This window comes from Amblyomma maculatum, chromosome 3 (assembly GCF_055883805.1).
Source record: "Amblyomma maculatum isolate TAMU_Amacu chromosome 3, ASM5588380v1, whole genome shotgun sequence".
Taxonomy (NCBI): domain Eukaryota; kingdom Metazoa; phylum Arthropoda; class Arachnida; order Ixodida; family Ixodidae; genus Amblyomma; species Amblyomma maculatum.
This window is the reverse complement of record NC_139346.1, coordinates 157,405,292-157,428,653: the sequence shown is the minus strand read 5'-3', so window position 1 is coordinate 157,428,653 and position 23,362 is coordinate 157,405,292. Positions and strand designations below refer to the sequence as shown.

Here is a 23,362-nt window from a genome sequence, read left to right as displayed (position 1 = left end):
GATATATCATCATGTTTATTGGTTATGACGTCATTGTCTAGTTGTCCGCACATTTCGAAGACGACGCTGGCGCCACACATTACGACACGATGTTTAGAACGTATGGCCTTCTGTGGAATCTTCGCTACTACTCTACATCCACTTGGCCGCAAAGCCGAGGGTTGTGAGTGAGCGCTCGGGACAGAGTGGCGGTTGGTCGGCGCACAGGTCGGTAGGACTGGCACGCAGTTACGTAAACAGGTTCCACACACACAGCTTCCTGTAGGTGAGAAGGTGATGGCGTCAGCTTCTACGCGGAAGCCAGAGAAGTGTAACTCGCCGCGTTCTTCGCTTCGTGTAATGCCCGAAATATGATAATACAGCGTGCAGTTATAGTACGATCAGATCCGGCAAGTAACTAGAAGGTCCCCAACTGATCCTGCTGCTAACTGCACAAAGAGTGTATTCTCGTCAATAGCAAGGTTCTGGTGTATGTACGTGTGCGGAGGGCCCCACAGCAAAGAGAGCGTCACAGGCTAAAGCGTCAGGAAGAGGCTACTGTTGCTCGTGCTGCGTACTCCATCGATGTTTTGCCACTCCGAAAAATAGCATAACTACTGCGTTTTTTAAAGCCTAACGCTCAGGCAGTGGTCGATTATCTCCTTTTGTTTTTGTTGGTGTGACGGCAAGGTGTTAGGCAAGGAGGCACAATCTCCCCAGTACTATTCACAGCCTGCTTAGAGGAAGTATTCAGACTTGTAATGGGAGCAGTTAGGGATAAGGGTAGATGGAGAATACCTCAGTAATCTGCGATTTGCTGATGACATTGCCTTGCTAAGCAACTCGGGAGATGAACTGCAAATAATGATTGGTGACCTAGACAGGAAAAGTAGAAAGGTAGGCTTGAAAATCAATATGCAGAAGACTAAGGTAATGCTCAACAGCCTCGGGAAGGGACAGCAGTTTACATTAAGTAGCGAAGTACTGGAAGTAGTAGGCGAATATGTCTACTGAGGACAGGCAGTAACCGCAGATCCGGACCATGAAAAGGAAATAACAAGAAGAATAAGATTGGGATGGAGCGCATTTGGCAAGCACTCGCAGATTATGACTAGCAGCTTACCGGTATCGCTGAAGAGGAAAATATATAACCGTCGCATCTTACCTGTACTCACCTATGGGGCTGAAACGTGGAGGCTAACCAAGAGGGTTCTACTTAAGTTGTGGACAACTCAGAGGGCTATGGAACGAAAAATGGTAGGTGTAACATTAAGAGATAGGAAGCGTGCAGAGTGGGTCAGAGAAATAACTCCGGTTACCGACATTCTAGTGGAAATTAAGAAAAAGAAATGGGCATGGGCAGGACATGTAGTGCGAAGAGAGAATAACCGATGGTTGCTTAGGGTAACAAACTGGATTCCAAGGGAAGGAAAGCGTAGCAGGGGGGCGGCAGAAAGTAAGGTGGGCGGATGAGGTTAAGAAGTTGGCAGGGGTCAAGTGGATGCAGCTAGCACAGAACCGGGTTAAGTGGAAAAATATGGGAGAGGCCTTCGCCCTGCAGTGGGTGTAGTCAGGCTGATGATGATGATGACAATGCAAAAAAAAAGTTCGATAAAACAGAGAAAGCCCTTAATTAGTTTTGTATCAAAACATACCTGTTTATTGTGATAAATGATTAAGTACTAAAAATTACGGTACGCAAATAAGTAATACATGTTTTTATATCATAACCAATACAAGGAAATGTTCATAAATTATCCCCAAGACACTTTTCTGCGTCCAGAATTTGAGCTAAATTTTACGGTCATCGCGTGGCTGATGGCGCTGCAAAGAAGCCCTTCATGATTGTGAAGTGATGCCCGATAACCTTCAACGAGATCCAATATCACCATCAAAACAACATTTGCGCCGTGTCTACTGATTTAAGTTTGGCGTCAAACCTCGCTACTCCCCAACACATCGGCCTGTTTGCCCGTGCGAGTTCACGAATCATTTGCCAACTTTAATGTCTCAAGCCGCAAGTTGAACAGCAAAGTTTTAAATCTTGTGTGTGGCGTAGAGGGACAAAGTATGCCACAAAAACACACTTGAAAGATTAGCTGTGGTTTAGTTTCGGTTAAACCTAGTGTGAAGCGATAGCTTTAGCCGAGGCGCGCGGCGCGTCTTTATATACTTGAGATTGACGTAAGCGATCATGTGCCTATAGCCAAGCAGCTGCTCACGGGTTAAGCTACTTCCCACTTCAGTTGATATTTGACCTTTGACTCGATAACCTTCAAATAGATTCAATATCACCACCAAAACAACGTTTGCGCTACCTTGTCCTTGGTGGGAACATAGCTATCCAAATTAGTTGTGCCTTAAGTTCCAACTTGACTTCGAAGCTGTTTGAAGGTCATCAGAAGCACACGGTGACCTTGCCTTTACCTCGCGTAGTGAAGCTACCGCTGCAAAAAACAGTGAGATAAAAACTTCCCAGAGCACTGCAGAGTCTGCATTGGAGAAATGCGTAAGCCTTAGTGTTGCTGCTACACGTATACATCACGCGCCCTTGTGTATAGCTTTTGCTAGCAAGATCAGCTCTCGTGCCGCACAGTGGAACTTTCGGTTTTTTGCGCGCGCTCGAGGCACTTCTGCAAGTGTACAGTTGGACGGTACACCGTCCCTCCTTTCGCCTGGTGTTCCTTGGCGCGCGTTTGTTGCAGTGCTCCTGCAAGTGCGGGTTGGCAGTACGGCTTCGGTCGTCGTCGCGCCTACTACGTTGCCATAGAGACGGCAGCAGCGCTAAACACGGAGAACACATCTCGCGAAATGTTGGGGACCGATCTCGTCCAAGCGAGATTTTCACCCCTTAAAAACCAAGGACCAAGTACTAAATCAAAGGACCAAAGGCAAAGTGTCCACTCCTCAGTATACACTTCAAATACAGCACTACTCCCTACCTGCTTCGACGCAGCTTCCATTGCGACACGTTCCGGATCTCTTGAGGTATTGAGTGTCACCACTGTATATCACGAGCTGGGAAGAAAAACGCGAGGTGGTAGTGTCAGGCAGCGCTTATTTCTACAGAGATACAAAAGACCAAGAAGACAAGAGCTTACATCGCACAACCTTCCGTCGTTCAGGCTAGCATTATACCAGACTCTGTTTATCGGGTCATAACAGCTCCCAACGCATTTGCTTGCAACCTGGAGCTAAGAGGCAATGAAAAAGCATTTGATCAGATTCATTTTTGTTTCATTGTTTGAATCAGCGAGCGGCTGAATGGTAATAGGTAGTGATTTTAAAACACATTTTATGTATTTCTGAGAACTCTGACTCGTACTGTATAGGTAAATATTGATACGGGGCAGAAGGCTAGCACAGGAAACCACAGCAGGTGATGAGCAAGTGTTCACAGCACAGCAGGGCAGAACTCAGCAGGTGTTCACGCAAGCTCAACGGTTTCTTCTGCTTCGTCGTCTCTCACTCTATTTTCTATCCTCGTCCTCTTCGGTGGCATATATGTAACATTACCCCGCCACGAAAAGCACAGTCCCGGTGCGCACTAGGACATACTACTGCAGGGGTAGTACGGCTTCATTCTGGCGACATGGACAATCTCGGTGCGTGGCATAGAGGACTGTCGCGGCGGATGTACAGGGGCGACCTCGTATGTCACAGGAGTGACTGGCCGTAAAACACGGTAGGGTCCTGTGTAGCGTGGCAAGAGCTTCTCACACAGCCCAACTTTGCGAGTGGGAGTCCAGAGCAAGACGAGAGAGCCCGGAGAGTAGTGGACATCCCGGTGGCGGGAATCATGGCGTCTTTTTTGAGAATTTTGGGAGGAGGCCAGTCGGCGGCGAGCAATAACACGGGCGGCGTCAGCTCGGGAGATGGCGTCACGAACGTAGCAACTGGCGTTAGCGGTGGGAGGCAATACACTGTCAAAAGGAAGGGGAGGGTCGCGGCCGTATAGAAGATAAAACGGTGAGTAGCCCATTGTGTCGTGACGAGAGGAATTGTACGCGAACGTTACAAACGGCAATGTGATATCCCAGTCACGGTGATCATCCGAGACATACATTGACAGCATGTCCGTGAGCGTGCGGTTGAGACGTTCGGTGAGGCCGTTCGTTTGCGGATGGTAAGCGGTGGTAAAATAGTGCTTAATGGAGCAGTACCGAAGAATTTCGTCGACTACTCGAGCAAGAAAGCAACGGCCACGGTCAGTGAGCAGCTGGCGTGGAGCACCGTGGAGCAGGATGACGTCATGGAGAAGAAACGCAGCCACGTCAGTTGCACAGCTGGTGGGTATCGCTCGGGTGACAGCGTACCGTGTAGTATAATCTGTGGCCACCGCAATCCATTTATTTCCCGACGCAGAGAGTGGGAAAGGCCCGAGGAGGTCAAGGCCAACTCGAGAAAACGGGTCTGCTGGGTTGTCGATCGGCTGCAGGGATCCAGCAGGCATAACCGAGGGCTTCTTCCGTCGCTGACACCGGTCACAAGAAGCCACGTAACGACGGACAGAGCGATAGAGGCCTGGCCAAAAGAAGCGGCGGCGGACGCTATCGTACGTACGAGACACGCCAAGATGACCCGCTGTGGATGCGTCATGCAGCTGCTGAAGAACGGTGGTACGCAGGTGTTCGGGGACTACAAGCAGAACTCGGCGCCATCTGGTCGCATATTTCGTCGGTATAAGGTGCCGTTGTGGAGCACAAACATAGCAAGGGTAGTATCAAGGTGATCCGTGCTGAGGCGATTAATAATGCTGCAAAGCTTGGGATCTAAGCGCTGCTCATGGCGAATGCTTGAAAGGTCAGAGACGGCCAACACATATGTGTCATCGTCGCACTCACTCGCAGGTGGCGGATCAACCGGGTTGCGGGACAGGCAATCGGCGTCAGCGTGCAGACGGCCAGACTTGTGGATGACAGAAAAAGTGTATTCCTGAAGTCGGAGGGCCCAACGGCCCAGGCGACCAGTAGGGTCCTTCAGCGTAGAAAGCTAACATAAGGCGTGGTGGTCGGTGATGACGGAGAACGGGCGGCCAAACAAGTAAGGGCGAAATTTTGTAATGGCCCACACGAGGGCTAAACACTCACGTTCTGTGATCGAATAATTCCGCCCGGCCGCTGAAAGGAGCCGACTGGCATAAGCAACGACGCGAGTGCGTCCCATCTGCTGTTGGGCGAGTATGGCACCAATACCGTGACCACTGGCGTCGGTGCGTACCTCTGTTGGTGCCGAAGGATTGAAGTGTGCCAGGACGGGCGGGTTGGTGAGGGCTGCAATGAGCGCAGAAAATGCTTGGGATTGTTCTTGGTGCCAACAAAATGGAGCGTCGTTCTTCAAAAGATTGGTGAGTGGACGAGCCGTCTCCGCAAAGTTGGGTACAAACCGCCGCCGAAAATAGGAACAAAGCCCAAGAAAACTACGCACGTCACTGGTACAACGGGGTGTACAACGGGGAAATGCACTTACAGCACGTATTTTGTCTGGATCGGGTTGAACGCCACGGGCGTCGACCACGTGACCGAGCACCTTGAGTTCACGTCGGCCGAAGCTACATTTCTTCGAGTTCAGCTGAAGGCCAGCTCTTCGGAAGACGCCGAGAATGGTATCAAGGCGATGGAGATGGCTCTCGAATGTAGAAGAAAATACAATGACGTCATCGAGATAGCACAAGCACGTCGTCCATTTCAAGCCGCGCAGGAGAGAATCCATCATGCGCTCGAATGTTGCGGGCGCATTACACAAGCCAAAAGGCATCACCTTGAATTGATACAGGCCATCGGGAGTGACGAAGGCGGTCTTCTCTCGGTCTCGTTCGTCGACTGCGATCTGCCAATAACCGGAACGAAGATCAATGGAAGAGAAATAGCTGGCACCGTGCAAGCAGTCGAGGGCATCATCTATCCTGGGGAGCGGGTAAACGTCTTTCTTTGTAATTTTGTTCAGGTGTCGGTAGTCAACGCAGAATCTCCAGGTATTGTCCTTCTTTTTAACAAGCACGACAGGCGACGCCCAGGGACTGCTCGAAGGCTCTATAATGTTTTTTTCTAACATCTTCTCCACTTCACCTTGTATGACGCGTCGCTCAGAAATGGCGACTCGATAAGGTCTTCTGGGAATTGGCCGGGCGTCTCCGGTATCAATACGATGTGTAACGAGGGACGTTTGTCCTAAGGGGCGGTCACCAAAATCAAAAATATCACTGTACGAAGTCAAAAGACTCGTAAGTGCTGTAGCTCGGTCAGGGCGCAAGTTAGGTGCAACCATTCCTGATATGCGGGCCTCCGAAGGTGGGGACGATGCAGGTCGTGTCGACACTTTAGCAGTAGGGTCAGGTAAAAGAGCGGCAACTGTGACGTCAGACAGTGGGATCAGTTGGGCGAGAGTAATGCCCTCAGGAAGAACGTGCACAAAAAGGCCGAAGTTCAAGACTGGAATATAAGCGTTGTTATTTTCTACGTGCACGATGTTATGAGGGAGAGCGATCCTACGCTCCAGTGTCACGTCGGTGATGGGGCAAACAACGTAGTCGCCATCAGGAACGGAGGGGAAAGGCGACATGAGCACATACACTGCAGTTTGTGGTGGCAGACGAGTAAATGTAGAGGAGCGCAGACGGAGCGTTGAAATATCAGAGGCCTGTTTGTCAGGACAGAGTGGCAGGTCCAGATGAAGCAGTCCAGACGAACAGTCAATGAGCGCGGAGTGTGCAGTTAAAAAGTCGAGTCCTAATATAACGTCGTGAGGGCAACTGGTGAGGACTGTAAATAGGACAGGGATATGGCGGTCGGCAATGGTAATTCTTGCAGTACACATACCAATCACAGTAGCTGTGTTGCCATCAGCAACACGAACGGTAGATGAGGGAGCGGGTGTGAGGACTTTGTTGAGGCGTTGACGGAGCGAGGCACTGAGGACGGAAATGTGGGCGCCAGTGTCAATGAGAGCAGAAACTGAGACTCCGTCCACAAAAATGTCAATAAGGTTACGTCTGGGTGCGAGGGTCTGTTCCGAGTTGACAGTCCGGGTCGGTAATGCAGCGTCACTCCCGGGCGCTGCACTCGCTAGTTTCCCGAGTAGGTGCCGGTGTATGATGGGGAGGAGTTGCGAGGAGGCACCGGTGAACGGGATCGACGAGACCGCGGAGATGGAGATCGGCTGGTGTGACGGACCCTTGAGACGGCTTCGGTGTGAGGTTCATCTGGGTGAGAAGGGAAGTTTCCAGGTGCATCATATGCGGGGCGGAGTTGTTCAGGTTGGGCAGGGAAGCGTCGAGGTCCGTAGTAGTACCGACGGTCAGCGTTGTAATAAGGACGAGGGGTGGGGAAGGTACGAGTGCGGCAATATCGTGAAGTGTGGCCGGCTCGACAGCAAATAAAACAAATTGGCCTGTCGTCTGAGGTGCGCCACTCTGCAGGATTGCGACTAACGTAGCGACGTGGGGGAGCTTGGCTAGTGGTTGCAGCCGCCACTACAGGAACAGGATGCGATGGTGACGAGGGCGGTACGGGGTTGGAGGAAAGACCGACGTTGGCAAGTTCCTGGCGGACAACAGCCTGTATCATGGCCACGGTGTCGGGCAGTGGAGATGGGAGTGGTGCAGGAGCTAAGGCTTCGAGTTCTCGCCTGACGGTCCGAGTCATGGTAGTGGACTGGGAAGGCTGTTGCAGAGGAGCCAGATCATCGCAGGATGATGTAGCTGCCGTGTTGGGAAGGCGCTCAAAGCGATGTACCAGGCGTCGTTGTTTAGCCTGCTCGAATCTTCGGCAAACTTGAAGCACTGACTCGACTGTAGAGCAATCCATGCAGAAGAGGATATTGAACGCGTCATCTGCGATGCCCTTTAGGATGTGCCCTACCTTTTCACTTTCCAGCATGGAGCAGTTCGCCTTGCGACACAACGCGAGCACGTCTTGTATGTAAGCAAGGTAGGACTCCGTGGTAGATTGGGCGCGAGAGTAAAGTTCGGTTTTAGCTGCTAGGGCCCGTCCAATGGGCTTACCGAACAAGTAGTGAAGCTTTTGTTTGCAAATTTCCCAAGTCACCAGCTCGTGCTCGTGGTTTTGGAACCACGTGCGAGCAGTGCCCGCCAAATAAAAAATCAGATTGGCCAGCATGATGGTCGCGTCCCAGTGATTGTTCCTGCTGCATCGCTCGTATTCGTCCAGCCAGTCGTCAACGTCTGGGTGGTCGTCGCCATTAAAGATGGGAGGGTGGCGTATTTGTGTGAGTACCACTGGCTGAGGCGATGTTCCCGTGGTGGTAGGGGTTGCTTCAGAGGTCATCGTAGCTGTTTGTGGCGTCGTTGGGATCCCAGGTAGGTGGCGGCCGCTGCGCAAATCCAGCTTTTTGCAGCGTAAATGGGCTAATCGGTGCGTACGGGGACCTTGATTGACCTCCACCAAGATGATACGGGGCAGAAGGCTAGCACAGGAAACCACAGCAGGTGATGAGCAAGTGTTCACAGCACAGCAGAGCAGAACTCAGCAGGTGTTCACGCAAGCTCAACGGTTTCTTCTGCTTCGTCGTCTCTCACTCTATTTTCTATCCTCGTCCTCTTCGGTGGCATATATGTAACAATATATAAGATGCTTATTTATTTTCTCGCTTAACTGTACTACATTCCTGCTGTGATCAAAACAGACAGCCCATCGAAACACATTTCGTTGAAGCTAATCCATCAAAATATATATCTATTTGTATAGGCAGTTATTGCAGTCACATATTTTGTTTCGCCGTATATAACTCAGTTCCTTTCTTTGTTTCGTTTTTTTTCTGTCTGCAGTATAAATACAGCGCACATTAATGCGTGGCTTTTATTTACATCAAGTTAAACTACCCCTTGAGGTTAAAATTATCTAGAGTCCTGCTCCATGAAATCTCTCATAGCCCGAGTCGTATTGTGATGTTAAAACCCATGAACTCCACTGAACCAGAATTGCTTTCCAAAGATTGTAATTTTTTGTCATTCGTTACAAGTTTCAATCCTAACCTCCGCGAGAATCAGCGCCGTCCTCCTGCAAGCGACGCAATACAGCACACGCAAGAGGATAAAGATAAAGGAAATCGAATACCTTGCTATTCAACGCAGACGTGGGTACCTGGCAGTGGTGCGCATATGGATCATAGGCTAGAAAAAGAAGGCCCAAATTGTTGTAAGCGCTTCGTCGCATTGCGCTCCGCGTGTGCTTTCGGTTCTTCCACACATCAGAATTTCTCCGAGCTACAATTAAACGATTCTCTTGCGATAAGGTCCGCACAATTTTTGTATTTTATGCACATACAGCATATATTGAAGTTCGTAATATACTACTACATCGAAATTTCAGTACAGTTGGCTATTGTCCCGAAGCAGGCGTTTTCACAAACCTTATTACATCGATATTTTTCATTCACTTCCGGAGAGCCGTATGACATATTTTACAAACAAAAAGATCAGGTAGAAATAAATTGGGTTCAAATGAGATAATAAAAGCTCATCGTTTCAAACGATACCATTTTTGACAGCCTGCGCATCTCGGTGCAAGAAAATTATCGAATAATTTTTTTCCACTTTATTTCTTAAGTTAAATCAATACGTTGTTGCGTTTTAGGAGACCTGTGGCCATACTTTGTAACGTTCAATTTCGTTGTCGTTTCGGTTAGTCACCTTCTATTAGTCGTCACACCTGGCGACGTAGCTGTGAGAGGTGTTGGTGGTGGTGGTGGTGACGAATATTTATTTATTCCTTTGTACAAGAATGGACAGGCGTTTGGCTAACATCAAAGTGTGAGAGGTGGCGTCACGCTTGCCCAGGCAGAAACACGCACGCCATACCAAAGACGATGATGACAAACACGCTGTACGCCCGTGCCGCATAGACGTGTCGGCAGCGGCTAATTTCTAAGCGTTTCTGAAGCCACGTTCATTGAGAGAAAAAAAAAAAAGGTTACTGCGGCTCAGCTCGCGGCTAAGCCCGGTTATGTAAAGGAAAACTTTGTTATGCTTGGCTAGGCTATATTGCTTAGATTCATAGAAGCCTGAACCTAGTTTACAAAGTGGAAGCTGGATTAATCATAGTCAGGTACGGTTTGTTGTGGTTTAACTTATCCATGTCTGTCTGCGAACTCCAAGGAAATGCGGCCGAAGCACCGTTTCCAGCACGCGACTCATCTATGACTGCCTGCGAACCTCAATTGGACATCACAGCCGGGTCTAGGTGACACGAAGGTGTCGAGGGCATTTCTAAGGGGGATGTGCCGGGAGACTAGCCAAGCCCAGAATAAAAAAAAAAACAGAAAGGGTGGGCAGGAGACTGGAAGGCTGTGCGGCATTGTGTTAGGCAATGTATAAATGTGGATATACGGTACAAATAAAGTTTGCGAGGTGTGTGAAGAAGAAGAGCAGGTGGGCGAAGTAGAAGCGAAGAAGCATAAGAAGCGAGAGCCACCGGCTCTGCGAAACACACGTGCGAAAAAAAAAAAGAAGAAGAAGTGGGTGGCGCTGGCTTCTCGCGCCTCATCTGAGGTCAAATTTACCGCACCGATGACCTTAGCTCGACGAAGCTAGCGTAGCTTTCGCATTAAAAGTACGCGATGACTGTTCAGCGAGTAGGAGGTGCATGCTGACGAGACGCGGCTGGACTTGATGAGGTAGCACTTAAGGGTGACTATAGCACCGGTTATACCCCATCATCACCCGTGCCTGATTTAGCGCTTGCCTTCCCACTGCCTGCATGCAGCTTTCGTAGCGATTGACCTCACGATCAATTGAAATATAAACGAAATAAAAAGTTACAAAATACAGGCCCCGCCAACTGTTCAATAAATGGGAAAGTGAAATGAGATATTTCTCACTTACCAGGAGGAGGCGTAGTTCTCACATAGTAAGTGGTTCGGTTCTCTTCGCTGCAGTTTCCGCTTTTACAGACACCCACGTCTATATGCGTGCCACCGGGTTCTGCTCTCTCTTGAAGCTGGACAGTTTTCAGACATATGAACACCATACTGACTTAACTGGCGTCGTTTGTTGTTTGCCCGCGCAGCTAGTTAAACACTAACCCAGTAGCCCCTCATATTGGTGTATTGCTACAAATGACGTTGCTGTTCTAATAGAGTCCAAATTTGTTTAGAGCTGAAAAATAGATTCAAGGAGAACCAACAAGAAAAGGTGTTATACATAACAGTGAGCTGAATAATTTGCACGTTGTATAATATGATACCACTACACCCAAAAAAAAAAAAAAGACGGATTACGTGTCGAGCATATGTAACTCGACCTTGTTTACGTACGAATTGAGTTAGGCGCTCACGTACTCACATATTAGTTTATGTCAACATTGTTTCACGTGGGTCGAGCCATGTATGGGAAGCGATCGTAAGTACACTAAAGACAGGGCTTCTCATATGACTTGAGCTAAGCTGTTGGGACAGAAGCTCCGCATTAAAATAAGCACTGATTTCTAAAACGCTTTAGTTCTAGTTTCTTTTTTTTTTTTCATTAGGGAGTCATTCACTTGCAATAAATAAGCGGCTCATTAAACATTGCGAAAACGCAAAATATTTCAGCTCTTGAATATTGTCATGTCCCAGTGGGGCTTCCGGTTTGAAGTCCTGATAATAGAAATTTTGTTACCAAAGTTACTATTTTTTCTAGACCACGAGCAATGCGCATGAAAATATCAGCTAGCCTAAAGCCGATACAAGCTCCTGGTTCCTTTATGTCAGTGGCATTTCACTGGGCAGTCAGTGAAGACACGTGGTCTTTTGCAGTAGTGCCAAGCTCGTTTTCAGCATAACATTTTGTGCATCGCAGTCTACACGTAATGTCGTAAACTTTTTTGAAAATAAGCCTGATCAGTAAAAACTACGTGAAACCATTCTCGCAGTAAAATAATTCAAAGGCTTTATTTTTTCTAAAGCTTCCTTTTAACTGCCGTTTAAAGTCGTAAGCGCTGCCGGAGATAAGTCATTGTTAGGAATACTTGGAATGAGATACAAGAAGTAACATCAGAAAATTTTTATGAATTTCCTATATTAAAACTTCACGATTCGCTCACAATGTTTTCTAAGTTCTTACAAACGCACATCATTGTGAACCGTGAGTATGGCTGATATATCTCACGACAGCATACAAAGTTCTATTTACTAGGCTAAAATTCACGAAACACTTCTTTACGTAACTCCTTGACTTGTAGCTTACCATTAATTTATTTCGCGGCATTCTCTTTCCCTTATTTTTCTTTTTGTTGTTTTTATGCTGATAGGCTAGGGACACTGGTTCTAAAGAAAACCAGTAGTAGGTAGAATATATTTTGTGCTCGTTACGTCGACAGCCGGTGCACCGCAAGCAATGTACACGTCGGCTACCTGGGAAACGATATTTTTGTGTGACGTGAACATACAACGTGAAAATACACATGAAAAGGGATAAACGTTAAAGGCCACGGACAGCTTCGGGTATCCATGTCCTTCCAAAATATTTCGAAGTGTTATTCTATTGACGTGTACGCACGAAATGGCAGGTTCCTGTGAATGCTATGGCCCTAAAGCAAACTGGTTATATTTTTGCCAACTTTGCTTACTATTTCACTTATGGCAGCAAGGATCGAGACTATATTAATTCTATACAACTTCCTTATTTTCCGTTACAGAATATCACCCTTCGATTTTTTTAATCATCTCGATATCCTTACCTGGCACAATGTTCCATCCGGCACCCACGGACTCCTTTTCGTAGAGTCACTGGGGCCCAGCCGGCTTTCCACGATCACGGATCCTGCAGAATTGCGTGCTGTGCAACAAAGTAATTAGATTTATTTCGAGTTAATTCAGCATAATTTTCATGCAATTACATTACCATTAGGGTAGTAGATCACGAAGCCACCGCCGTCGTCATCATCCTCGATGTTTTCCTGGCAAACACAGTTTTCCACCACCGAAAGCTTTTGAGGGGAAGATGGGAGCCAAGAAAGAGAACAAAATGCAATGAAACATTTATAGGGTAGTTTATGATGCCGTTAGTATCATAAGTCGCGACAGTCATTAAATGTTGCATGGAGCCAAATGTGAGATGGTAACTTTTCATCTTCGCCTTTTTATTCGTGTCACTCTGAAGGCTGGGCGGTACCAGGTCAAAGCCATTTCACAAAAACTACGAACAAAATGCTAGTAATGCTAAGAGATTTTCATAAATAGGGGTAGCAATACGTGTACCGTGCAGTCCTTCTACTATTTATACACTTGTACTAAGGGTACCGCACTCCTTGATTGAATCAGAAGAAAAGTTACTCTTGCCCCCCCACCCCCCTCCTCGCTTCCGAATAACACACTTATTGTCTCTTGCCGTGGATAAGAAATAATTTGGTTTTGTGATTTTGTGAGGTTTAACGTTCCTAATCGACACAGGCTATAGAGAGGTCATAGTGGACGGCTCTGGATCAATTTCAACCACCTTGGACCTTTTAACGCTCATTGACATCGCCAACCACACATACGATTTTGAATAAATAAGGAAGGACATACTGAGAGATTAACTAAAAAAAAAACAATATATCCGAAGGCTGTTTCGAATGAAAACAGCTGCACACGTCGGGTGCTACAAGGGCTCATTCCAGGAAACTCATCGTCCACATCTTCGAAGTGGCACAATGAGTCTAAAATGATCTGATATCGGGTTGAGCTGTTCATTGGCTAATTTGTTTTCATTTATAGGGTTCATGGGTTTGACGTCTCAAAGCGACTCAGTTATGAGAGACGCCGTAGTGGAGGGCTCCGGAAATTTGGCTACCTGGTGTTCTTTAACGAGACTTGACATCGCACAGCAAAGCGGCCGCCGCGGCCGGGATTCAATCCTGCTTCCTTGGGCACAGTAGTCGAACGCCCTCACCACTGCGCCACCGCGGCAGTGTGTTCATTCTTTATCAACAACGCCTGAATTTATCAGAGGAAGGCTTTCTCGCTTCGTCACGACCTCATGTAGGAAAAAAATTGTATCAACTGTTCTTTAACCACGTTTCACGAGCGCTAGTCATCAGCGGTTGCCACAGTCACTGCTGCCGCTTCAATCTTGGCTCGCTTCCGCGCTTATTCAGCTTCTCGGCAACGGTCTTTTCTGGCTTCTTGTTCGATGGTCTCGGCAGCCTGCCTGGCACCGCTGCGGTCTCTGTCTTTATCGATATTGCGTATGCGTATGGCGTATTTATTTAGATTAAATGAAGGAGCGGCGAAGATGAGACTTCATGAAGAACACGACGTTTACTGCACAGCGAGAGAGTGTGTTGCAGTTTTACATGAGGCGGGATCAGCGGCGGCGATAGCATAGCGCTCTCGTGACTGGGCACGACGATGAAGACGACGATGCTTGCTGTGCAGCGCGACATGAAACAGCATGCGGTGCACGAATGCTTGGCGCCATCTGTCAAACTCCTGAGATACTAGGTGCAGGAATAACACGAAATAACACGATACTCGTAAATGAACGCAGTAGAGCTAACGCTCTACGGAAGTTGCTTGTCTTTGAGTTTGCTTACGTGTTTGCGACGTCAGCGGTGACGTAAACAAGTGTCACGTGGTGTAGCCGTATAAATTCGCGTGATGAGCCGAGTGAATTTGGCGCGCTTTGAAAGCAATTGATCTTTGTGTGGATGTATGGCAGAAGTCTGGTGCTGATAATACGCCGGCGGCGTCAACAACAGCAGGTAAAAAGACAGTGACAACTTCATCTACATCTACCATCCACCTAATAAACTCTGAAAAACTAGTTCTTTCACATGTTGTACTAGGTTTACCCGTGTTAAACCTGTGCACATTTTAAACCACGGATTCTGTTTATCCTGTGTGGCCGCAGCAGACCTTTACCAACTGTTCCACAAACGTTTGCATCGCTGTAGCTTGAGAGAAAACAGGATTTGTTACCTTTGAGGGCATCCGTATATGGCGCAAACCTCTTAGCGGTGCTTGAATGTTAGGTCGCTTGGCTACTGAGCCCTGCCTAGGACGCAGGTTCGAACCTGGGCCATTGCGGATGCGCGCCCGTGCCATGTGGGATGTCAGTGGGCGATAGTGGAGTTCAGGTAGTCGAATTTATTCCGGATCTTGTAACTCATGTTGCGTGCCGCTTTCGAACATCATATACTGTGTCATTATACCACACACACACACACACACACACACACACACACACACACACACACACACACACACACACACACACACACACACACGCGCGCACATATTATATATATATATATATATATATAGTCTGTTATTGGCTACAGGAACACGGGAGAGAGAGAAAAGAGAATTGAATAGTGAATAGAAAGCCAGGAAGGTTGGGAGGGGAACAAAGTAATAAACAGCAAAGAAAGAGCACCAAGAAAAGAAGTGCGTCACATGACCAGAGATCTATAGTAAAAGGGGGTATAGAGCGTACACTTAGTCTTGAACTCAACCCCAAGTCCTTTAAAGGAACACGAAAATTTAATTGTGGACTGCTAGGTAAAATGTTTATCAGGAAAATCAAGGAAACAGAAAATACTGAGAATTGGGTCCTTTCAACAAGTGAGCACATTTCATTACACGTGCTTTACCTGGAAATATTTTGGCGCCTCACTCGTCAAAGAGGTTCAATGCATACGATCGGCAAGAAGCATTTTAGCCAGGCGTTACCAATTCTAGCTGTCATATCTGACATAAAGGAATTCTCTGTGCTAGCCATCAACACATCGCACTAACCGTGCTTATTTCTTGCTGTTCTACGCATCTTTTCTTCATCGCTGTCGGGTAGACCGCACACTAAACCGTCATTTACGAGTTGAGGAATACTGTCAACAAAATAAGACAAAAAGAACAATGTTCAGTCTTACATTAACTCCAACGTCCACTAGAGTAGAAGTACAGGGTTCATGGGCGGACCGGGAACCTCGTGAAGTGGTTGTCGGACAATCCGTTCCTGTGGTTGCTTCGTCATTGCTTCCAAGCACCAGCGGAATGTCCAGGTAAATAGCTGAAAAACATTTTTTAGCATAAAAGGATCACCGCCGGCTCAGCACGTTGATGCCATTTTTATCTTGGTAGCTCCCGAAAACAAAGCTCCGACAGGACAATGCAGCCCTCTGCAAGCGCTGTCACAGTATGCACAGCATACCAAGACAGATTACACAATTATTAGGCCTCAACCACAGTACTGCCACTTTCTCCAGGCGACTCGGCTCACATCTAAATAGCTTCACTCTGGAGTTCAGAGCCCACGTAAGCTGCTTGCGCCCCACGTACCATCGAGCACTGGCCACCAAAGAGGCAACCATGCCCACCAGCGACGCCCGTGAAAATTGCCACCATTGTGTCCAACGGCCTAGACTCGAACAAAAATCCCTTCAATAGCTCTCAGTCCCTCTATCCACGCAAAAAGGCATAATGGTGGAACACAACAAAGATATAGGAAATTAGTACAAGGGACGTAGGCGTGTGATGGGAGGAGTGGGAAATGGAACTCTAGTATGCGCGAAACAGAGTCCAAAAACAACAACCTAATACCCCGGGGTATCTAAAAACAAAGGCGGTTGATAAAGCTAAAGATTTCGTCATACTTTTTCCACGCATCACACTTTATTTTTTCTTTATGTCAGTCTAGCATAAACATAAACAACTTAAAGAAACGCCGTTTGAAGAGTTGTCGCGAACGAGTCTTGCAAGTGCGTTGACTTCTAACAATGATCCGGCGTTTAAATGCCATAAATAAACACGTCGGAGTAGCATTATGGAAAAAAAATAAATAAACAGTATGAACGAACGTATAAATAATGAAAAATCGATTGTTTTATGTTTGTTCTTGTTTCTAAAAATGATATTATGCTATGTACCACTGCAATGCCTCTGTAGGGTGCGTCGGCCTCGTCAAGCCTTTCTACTGGCTTTTTGCCGGCGCACCCAACATCCTCAAGATGTTAAATAAACATTATTCTTATTCTTCTTCTTATATCCCGAAACTTCTTGAAACTGGCCCTGCTCTAAGTGGTCATACCACAGCTGCCGTCGAAAATGCTGTGTACGTGACAGTAATTGGCCGCGATGTGCCTCTCCACGCTTTTCTAGAGGACTCCGCAATTTCTACACAGATTATTCCTTAGCTATACTCTTTTTAGTGCACCCCGCCGGGGTGGCGCAGTGGCTACGGCGCTCGACTACTGTTCCCACGGACGCGGGATCGAATCCCGGCCTCGGCGGCCGCTTTTCGATGGAGGCGAAAAGCAAGGCGCCCGCGTGCTGTGCGATGTCAGCGCACGTTAAAGAACCCCAGGTGGTCTAAATTTCCGGAGCCCTCCACTACGGCGTCTCTCATAGCCTGAGTTGTTTTGGGAAGTTAAACCCCACAAACCAACCAATTCTTTTTAGTGCACGCGCTCTAAGAGTAATTTGAAACTCAAAATAAAACGGATGTCTGTTAGAACGCTTTTGTTAATGCCTGAGTGGCCTGCATGTGGAAGAAATTCGACACCTACCAATTTAGCAGAGTGGTTTTCTTTTGTCAATCATGTGGTCGCAAGTACAACTGCAACCACATTTTCATCCCGGCGAAATCAAAAACAAAAATAGCAACACTACTATTTTCGATAGCATTAACTCAAAGTTGTGCCTTGTGTCAGTATCAGCCAGTCCTCTTTGACACAGACAGGTAGAGGCAGTACCATGAAGCTGCTTCAGCTGCGAGGACGGAATAATTTTCGTAAAGGCGAACTAATGGGCTAAGAGTAAATGCGCTTAACTGAATTCATCTCGTACCAGCCAGCTTCCCCTTTTTCTCATGTCGAGGTTTTAAAATGCCGCAACATTCGACAAAATGTTCCGCAGCACCTCGCAGTTCACGTAGCGCAGCACTGTCTCCAGTACCGCATAGCATTTCCCTGAGATAGCGCTGCGGATAGCTTTGCGGAGACTTCAGAAAACTTGGAGTTGAGGTTACAGACCAGCATTTTCGTGACGGCAGAAGACCATGCAGTACAAGTGGCAAATCACGGGCCATATCTTCGAATTTTGTCGCCACTAGTTGTACGCAATGAACTAGCATTACTGGAAAAGTATGTGCAGTACAGTTAAAAGTAATTGATATTCGATTGAAAACGTCCACTCTCCAAAGAGCCGTCTGCAGATTTCGATAAGTGCATGCATTGTCACTCATCACCATATTTAAAAGTCTACGCGCCAGCGCAAAAACAACGTAAGGTTGAACCTCCTTACCGTGAAAAACGAACAGTGTGGCGAAGGAGGGTGCGCAAAGAGCCGGTGAACACGGATGCATCATAGCGATTGTCCACAAGCAATGCAATGAATGCTAGCTTCTATACTAGCGCAAAAAGAAGAAACGACGCTAACGCAGCTGCAGCCAACAGCGACGATCATCTATGCCATGCATTTCTCTTCTTTCAAGGCTGCATTGTTTCCTTCGGAGAATTCAACACAGAATTCGACCATAAAGTGGCATTGTTAGACACCTGGAAAACATCTAAATTGTTTCCAATTAGAAGGAAAAACAAACCTGGAATAGACGCATTATTGCCGCCGCCATGACCTAAAATGAAAGTGATGTTCGACGTCAGAGCTCTGTGTCGACATACTCTCAGTCTTGTCCCCCCCCCCCCCACCCCCTCCTTTTTTTTTTCTTGTTCTTTTAGTACTCTTCTGGAATACTTGCTCCGCAACTTGCGCAGCTGCCGGCATCATCCTTTCGAATTCGCTCGTACATTGTTGTCTGGACTGCCCTCAATGCAGATGGCGTCCATTAACACGACAATTTTTTTTCTTACGACATCTACACAAACCTCTCGTGAAATAAATGCTACAGCCTGGTGCTGTAAATTGTTTTTTTGTTCTTCAAATTTAAGACTGTTTCGCGAACCAAACCCCCCTCATCGATGTTACAAGACAGTGTGCCCTGTCTCTATTTAATCTTTTTACCGCTTTCAGTGATATAGGAGATAACATGTCGAAGGCTAGACCAGGCATCGGCAAATCTGTAGGCGAGTTCAAAGCGCCTATAGCCTATAAGTTGATTCGGTTACGAAGAAAGCTGGTGCATAATTGACTGCTGTCAAACAGATCACGTCAAAACTTCGGAATTCTAACTACAGCCACCGCGTAGATTGCTGCGCATATGGAGGAGTCTGTAGTGAACTCGACGTGGTTCATTTTGATAATACGGTCGACGACCACTGGTGCAGAGCTGGCTGCCCTTCTGGCTGCGGCTGAGTTCACCAGCTAAGAACCTCCACATGAATTGTCGATCCCAAAGCAGATCTTCAAGCCTTGCAAATTGCACTATACACAGTAGGACGAATGAATAATTAGTGCAGAGATTTGTGGGATGTATCATGGTACCATATCGAATAATGTTCATCGATGGCTGGAAGGAAGCTGCAGTATCTGAGGAAAGCACCCCATAGATGAGGTCGCCCGGCCTGCCCACAACGATGGGCTTCATGCCAATATTCCTTATGGAGAGCAGACGCAGCATGCGACCTTAGCAGGTTGGCGCTATAGAGCTCGCACTTTCTACGTAGAGCACGAGCGGCGGTTTTAATCCACCACTTAGGGCATTAGACCCTGGATTGGCCTTTTGTTTTCCCCATAGCATACCGCGACGCGAAGTCACATTGCTGTGGCGTCTATGTCTCGGTGTTGCTTATATAAAGAACACACGTTACAGATTAGTGCGGTCAACAGTCACGCTTTTGAAACGCGTCTGCAAGGGAACTCTCGTACATCTTTGTGAGTGTCTCCGTTTTGCGACCGAAATACATGCGCTGTTTCGTACTCTGGACCACTTCGATCCTCACCCTCTGACAGAGGATAAGGTCATTATGATTTGGTCATGGCAGTAAGCCTGCAAGTCTCTGCTTTACTACCAGATATCTACTGGCTTGAATGACAGATGGTAACTGTGCTCCTCGCCCCCTTCTCTCTTTAAGTTTTCAGCATCCTCATCCTTATTTCTCAGTGCAGGGTAACCAACAGGTTTATCCTTCTGGTTAATATCCTTCTTCCTCTATATCTTATTTTATTGTAGATTAACCGGCCCCTCGTCTGCCATTTCAGCTGGGGTTGTCGATAGCCATCTTTATTTTAGGCCTTGTGCGAACTTCTTTAAAAAAAAACAACAACTTCAACTCCCTATGAAACCCGTAGCAACCTATACAACCTGATCGCTGTCGCTACTTGCCAGTCCCTCATTCTCTCTCTCTGCATCAAGCAGGAAGTAGTTCCCCTAGATTTTCAAGCCATTTTTGGAGTTGTGCCACGTCACTGGGCCATGCGAGACGACTATATTATCCTCAAGCCTTAATACTTGAGCCAAATTACGAACTATGAAGACTCGCGAGTCTTCGTGAACAAGAGCACGCGTATAGTGCTACGCGTGTTCTTGTTCACAAAGGTAAATACCCATGCACAGCTTCTAGACAGTACATTGGCAATAAGAATTTGGCCGCACAGCGTACAGAGTTCTTGTGGCAGAAGGTTCTGTAAGTTCTGCCACGAACAAGAACCCAGATTTTTCGTAGCAAGGTCATCGTACTTGGCGATCTCGTCCAACTGTCGGACAAGGTTCGCGGGATCCTGGAAAAAGGACCGAAGTGCAGCATTTGTCCTGTATTGTTTGTTGCTCACGCTTATTTCTACGTCTCTTTTTGCTGCAAATTTTTTCACCATCGTTTATGCGGGCAGGCATGTTTTAAAAATGAATACATTGTTCTCTTTTCACACCGCAGCAGCTTATTTAGATTCCACAACATGTGATGAATATCTAAACGCCCACTTCTTTGCCATACTGAAGAACGTCTCTACCTTAAAGAAAATATTTTATGGCTGTCTTGCATAAAAAAAATTGTTTCTTTTTACAAGCTTGCCTATATATCGAAAAAAAATCGCAAAAAAACTAGTATAATTATTCAGCTTCGCCTTCAAAGTAGACGCGAAGGCGGGCGCATTCATTGGCCCACTTATAATGCTTCAGCAGGCATGATCGCTACATAGACTTCGTTTAAATGTGGCTTTCACGCGCAAGTACTTACATTTAATTGGACAGGTGGACTCGCCGGAATGTTGAACTTGTGGCATCCCAGAGACTGTGGACCATATATTATTGGTGTGCCCAGCGTATGCGTGCGAAAGAAGTGTGCTAGCCGCTTCCTTGAGGCGTTTGGACAAGAGGCCTCTGTCGGAGGAACTGCTGCTGGGCGCTTGGCAGGAAAAGGGAAGGGTGTCCAGGCAGTGCGTGCTCTTTGCCGTTTTTTGTGCGCCAGCGGACTTGATTAGCGCTTGTAAAACAAGCTACTGTGTCTGTAGATATGTTTTTCATATGCCTTCTGCCACATCGTCACCCATCATATTCTTCATTCTTCTCTCCTTCCCTTCCCCAAAGCAGAGTAGCGGGCCAGATTTGAATTACTCCGGCCAACCTCTCTGCTTTTTCCTTTCAATAAATCTATCTATCTATCTCATAGCTCGGCATCCTGTCTCCGCTTCAACCGTCTAGCTGCCTCATACTGAGCGCTCTTCTCCACCAGAATTATCGGCCTCCATCTTACGAAGTCTGATTGGTAGTCGAGCACCACCACCAGGTGAAGACACATCCTCAAACCAAGCCATTACACTATTTCACGCATCTGGTACGATATATCCCCCCTATTACCAGCCGCAGGTTCCATCAGGCGTGTTTGAGATCAGCGACACAAGCACGCGATCATTCTCATTACTCGTCAACTCCACATTGGCGTCATTCACCAATCACCAGCCACTACTCACTAACCAATCAGTCAATCAATCATAATATCGACCACAGCCGAATCAATGAATCAACACGGCATATATCATACGCACTTCGCACAAAGCGTCCATTTTTCGGCATGATTTATATTAATTTAGACGCGCAGTTATTAATCGATATAGGGAAATACTTATCATGTCTGTTCCAGTGGCCGCCGCATTGGAGGAGTTCACGCTCCTCAAATGTTTTTCTTAGCAAGATATTTATTTGTCCTTCAAAACTTCCTCTCGAACTCAGGTATTATTGATGTGATGAGAGTTTGGCCTAAGCAGACTCCCTTGCTCTCGTAAGGGCAAAACTCAAGTAGGGACCTTCGGGTAAGGGTCAAATAAGGACAGAAAAAGAAGGGAACGAATTTGGACTAGCTAGCTATATACATATTGAATGAATGAATGAATGAAGCCTTTATTTGAAGGAAGGGATGGCTCTCGGCTGCTGTTTGGGTGATTAAGGAGTTAGGAGGGATGGGAGTGTAGCTTCGCCTTAACGACTTACAGCGACTTGTCATGACTTACAAGATCATGGCAAGCAACACGCAACAGCTTGAACTATACATATAAAAAAAATCCAGCGCATAAAGTGGAACCAGAACGAAGGATGAGCCGACGCAGAATATGTGCTGCATTACTCTTTTATGTATTCTTGTATTCTCGTAATTTCTTCAGAAAAGACGAAAGTTAAAAAAGCCAACTGATCCCCAAAATACATGGGCATACCGGCAAAAGTGGGTCAGAAACGAATAAAAAGGGAGGGGGGGGGGGGGGGGGTAGGCATGGTTCGAACCTAATTGTAAGAGCGAAAGTTTTATTTTGCATTGTTTTTCATGCTTTAGCAAGATTGTCCATGGGTTCACATTGGTTAATGTTCATTGCTTTTGAAATCATGTCGCTATTATGTGATGTCAATGCCTATCGCATGACTACCACATTACCACAAAACTATAACGGCAGACATCACCTAATGTCGACCACTCGCGCTGTACAGCAAACGTCGTTGTCTTCATTGTCCAACGTTATTAATCTGCGCAAGCTATAGGTACCGCGCATGCACCAGTATTATCTGCACCTTGTCACAGCTACGCCGCAAAAAAAAAAAAAAAATATCTGTAGAGGTTCAACTATCCTTGAACCAAGTTTCACGAGCGTAAGCCATTGGCCCAGCTGCAGTCGTTACTGCCGTTTAGGAATTTGGCTCACTTCCGCGCTTGGTAAGCTTCTCGGCCACGGGCTAGTCTGGCTTCTTGTTGTTCGATTGTTTCGGCAAGCTGTCCGGCATGGCTACGGTCTCTGGGCCTCTGTGCTTAGCGAAAGTGGCTTCCTTTATGCCACGCCACCTCGTTTGTCACGCCGCCAAGTGGATTCGCCCAACACTACACTTGCGCACCTCGCCCGCACTCGCAAAGGTAGCTGGCGTGTATGGCGTATTTACGTAGGTTAAATGAAGCGGCGCAAACAAAACTTAGTGAAAAGGACGATGTTCACTGCACAGCACGAGAGTGTGTTACAGCTTCACACGAGAGTTGATTGGCTGGGCAGAGTTTTGCCTGAATTTGCCGTTACAACCCACTGCATTGAAGGAACTATT

The 23,362-nt window shown here is 47.0% G+C and overlaps 1 protein-coding gene across 1 annotated transcript in view; it reads right to left on the bottom strand.

Moving 5' to 3' along the window:
- LOC146196601 (uncharacterized) overlaps positions 1–18,361 on the bottom strand; it is a 41,587-nt gene extending 23,226 nt beyond the window's left edge. Inside the window, exons 1-8 of the mRNA XM_084596379.1 lie at positions 18,196–18,361; positions 15,825–15,964; positions 12,818–12,902; positions 12,654–12,751; positions 10,820–10,934; positions 9,054–9,109; positions 3,081–3,173; positions 2,922–2,997 (exon numbers count right to left, since the gene is read on the bottom strand). Coding sequence (XP_084452505.1) covers positions 2,922–2,997; positions 3,081–3,173; positions 9,054–9,109; positions 10,820–10,934; positions 12,654–12,751; positions 12,818–12,902; positions 15,825–15,964; positions 18,196–18,259 — 727 coding nt within the window. The 5' untranslated portion in view covers positions 18,260–18,361. The remainder of the gene's footprint in view (positions 1–2,921; positions 2,998–3,080; positions 3,174–9,053; positions 9,110–10,819; positions 10,935–12,653; positions 12,752–12,817; positions 12,903–15,824; positions 15,965–18,195) is intronic.
- Between the last annotated feature and the right edge of the window lie 5,001 nt (positions 18,362–23,362).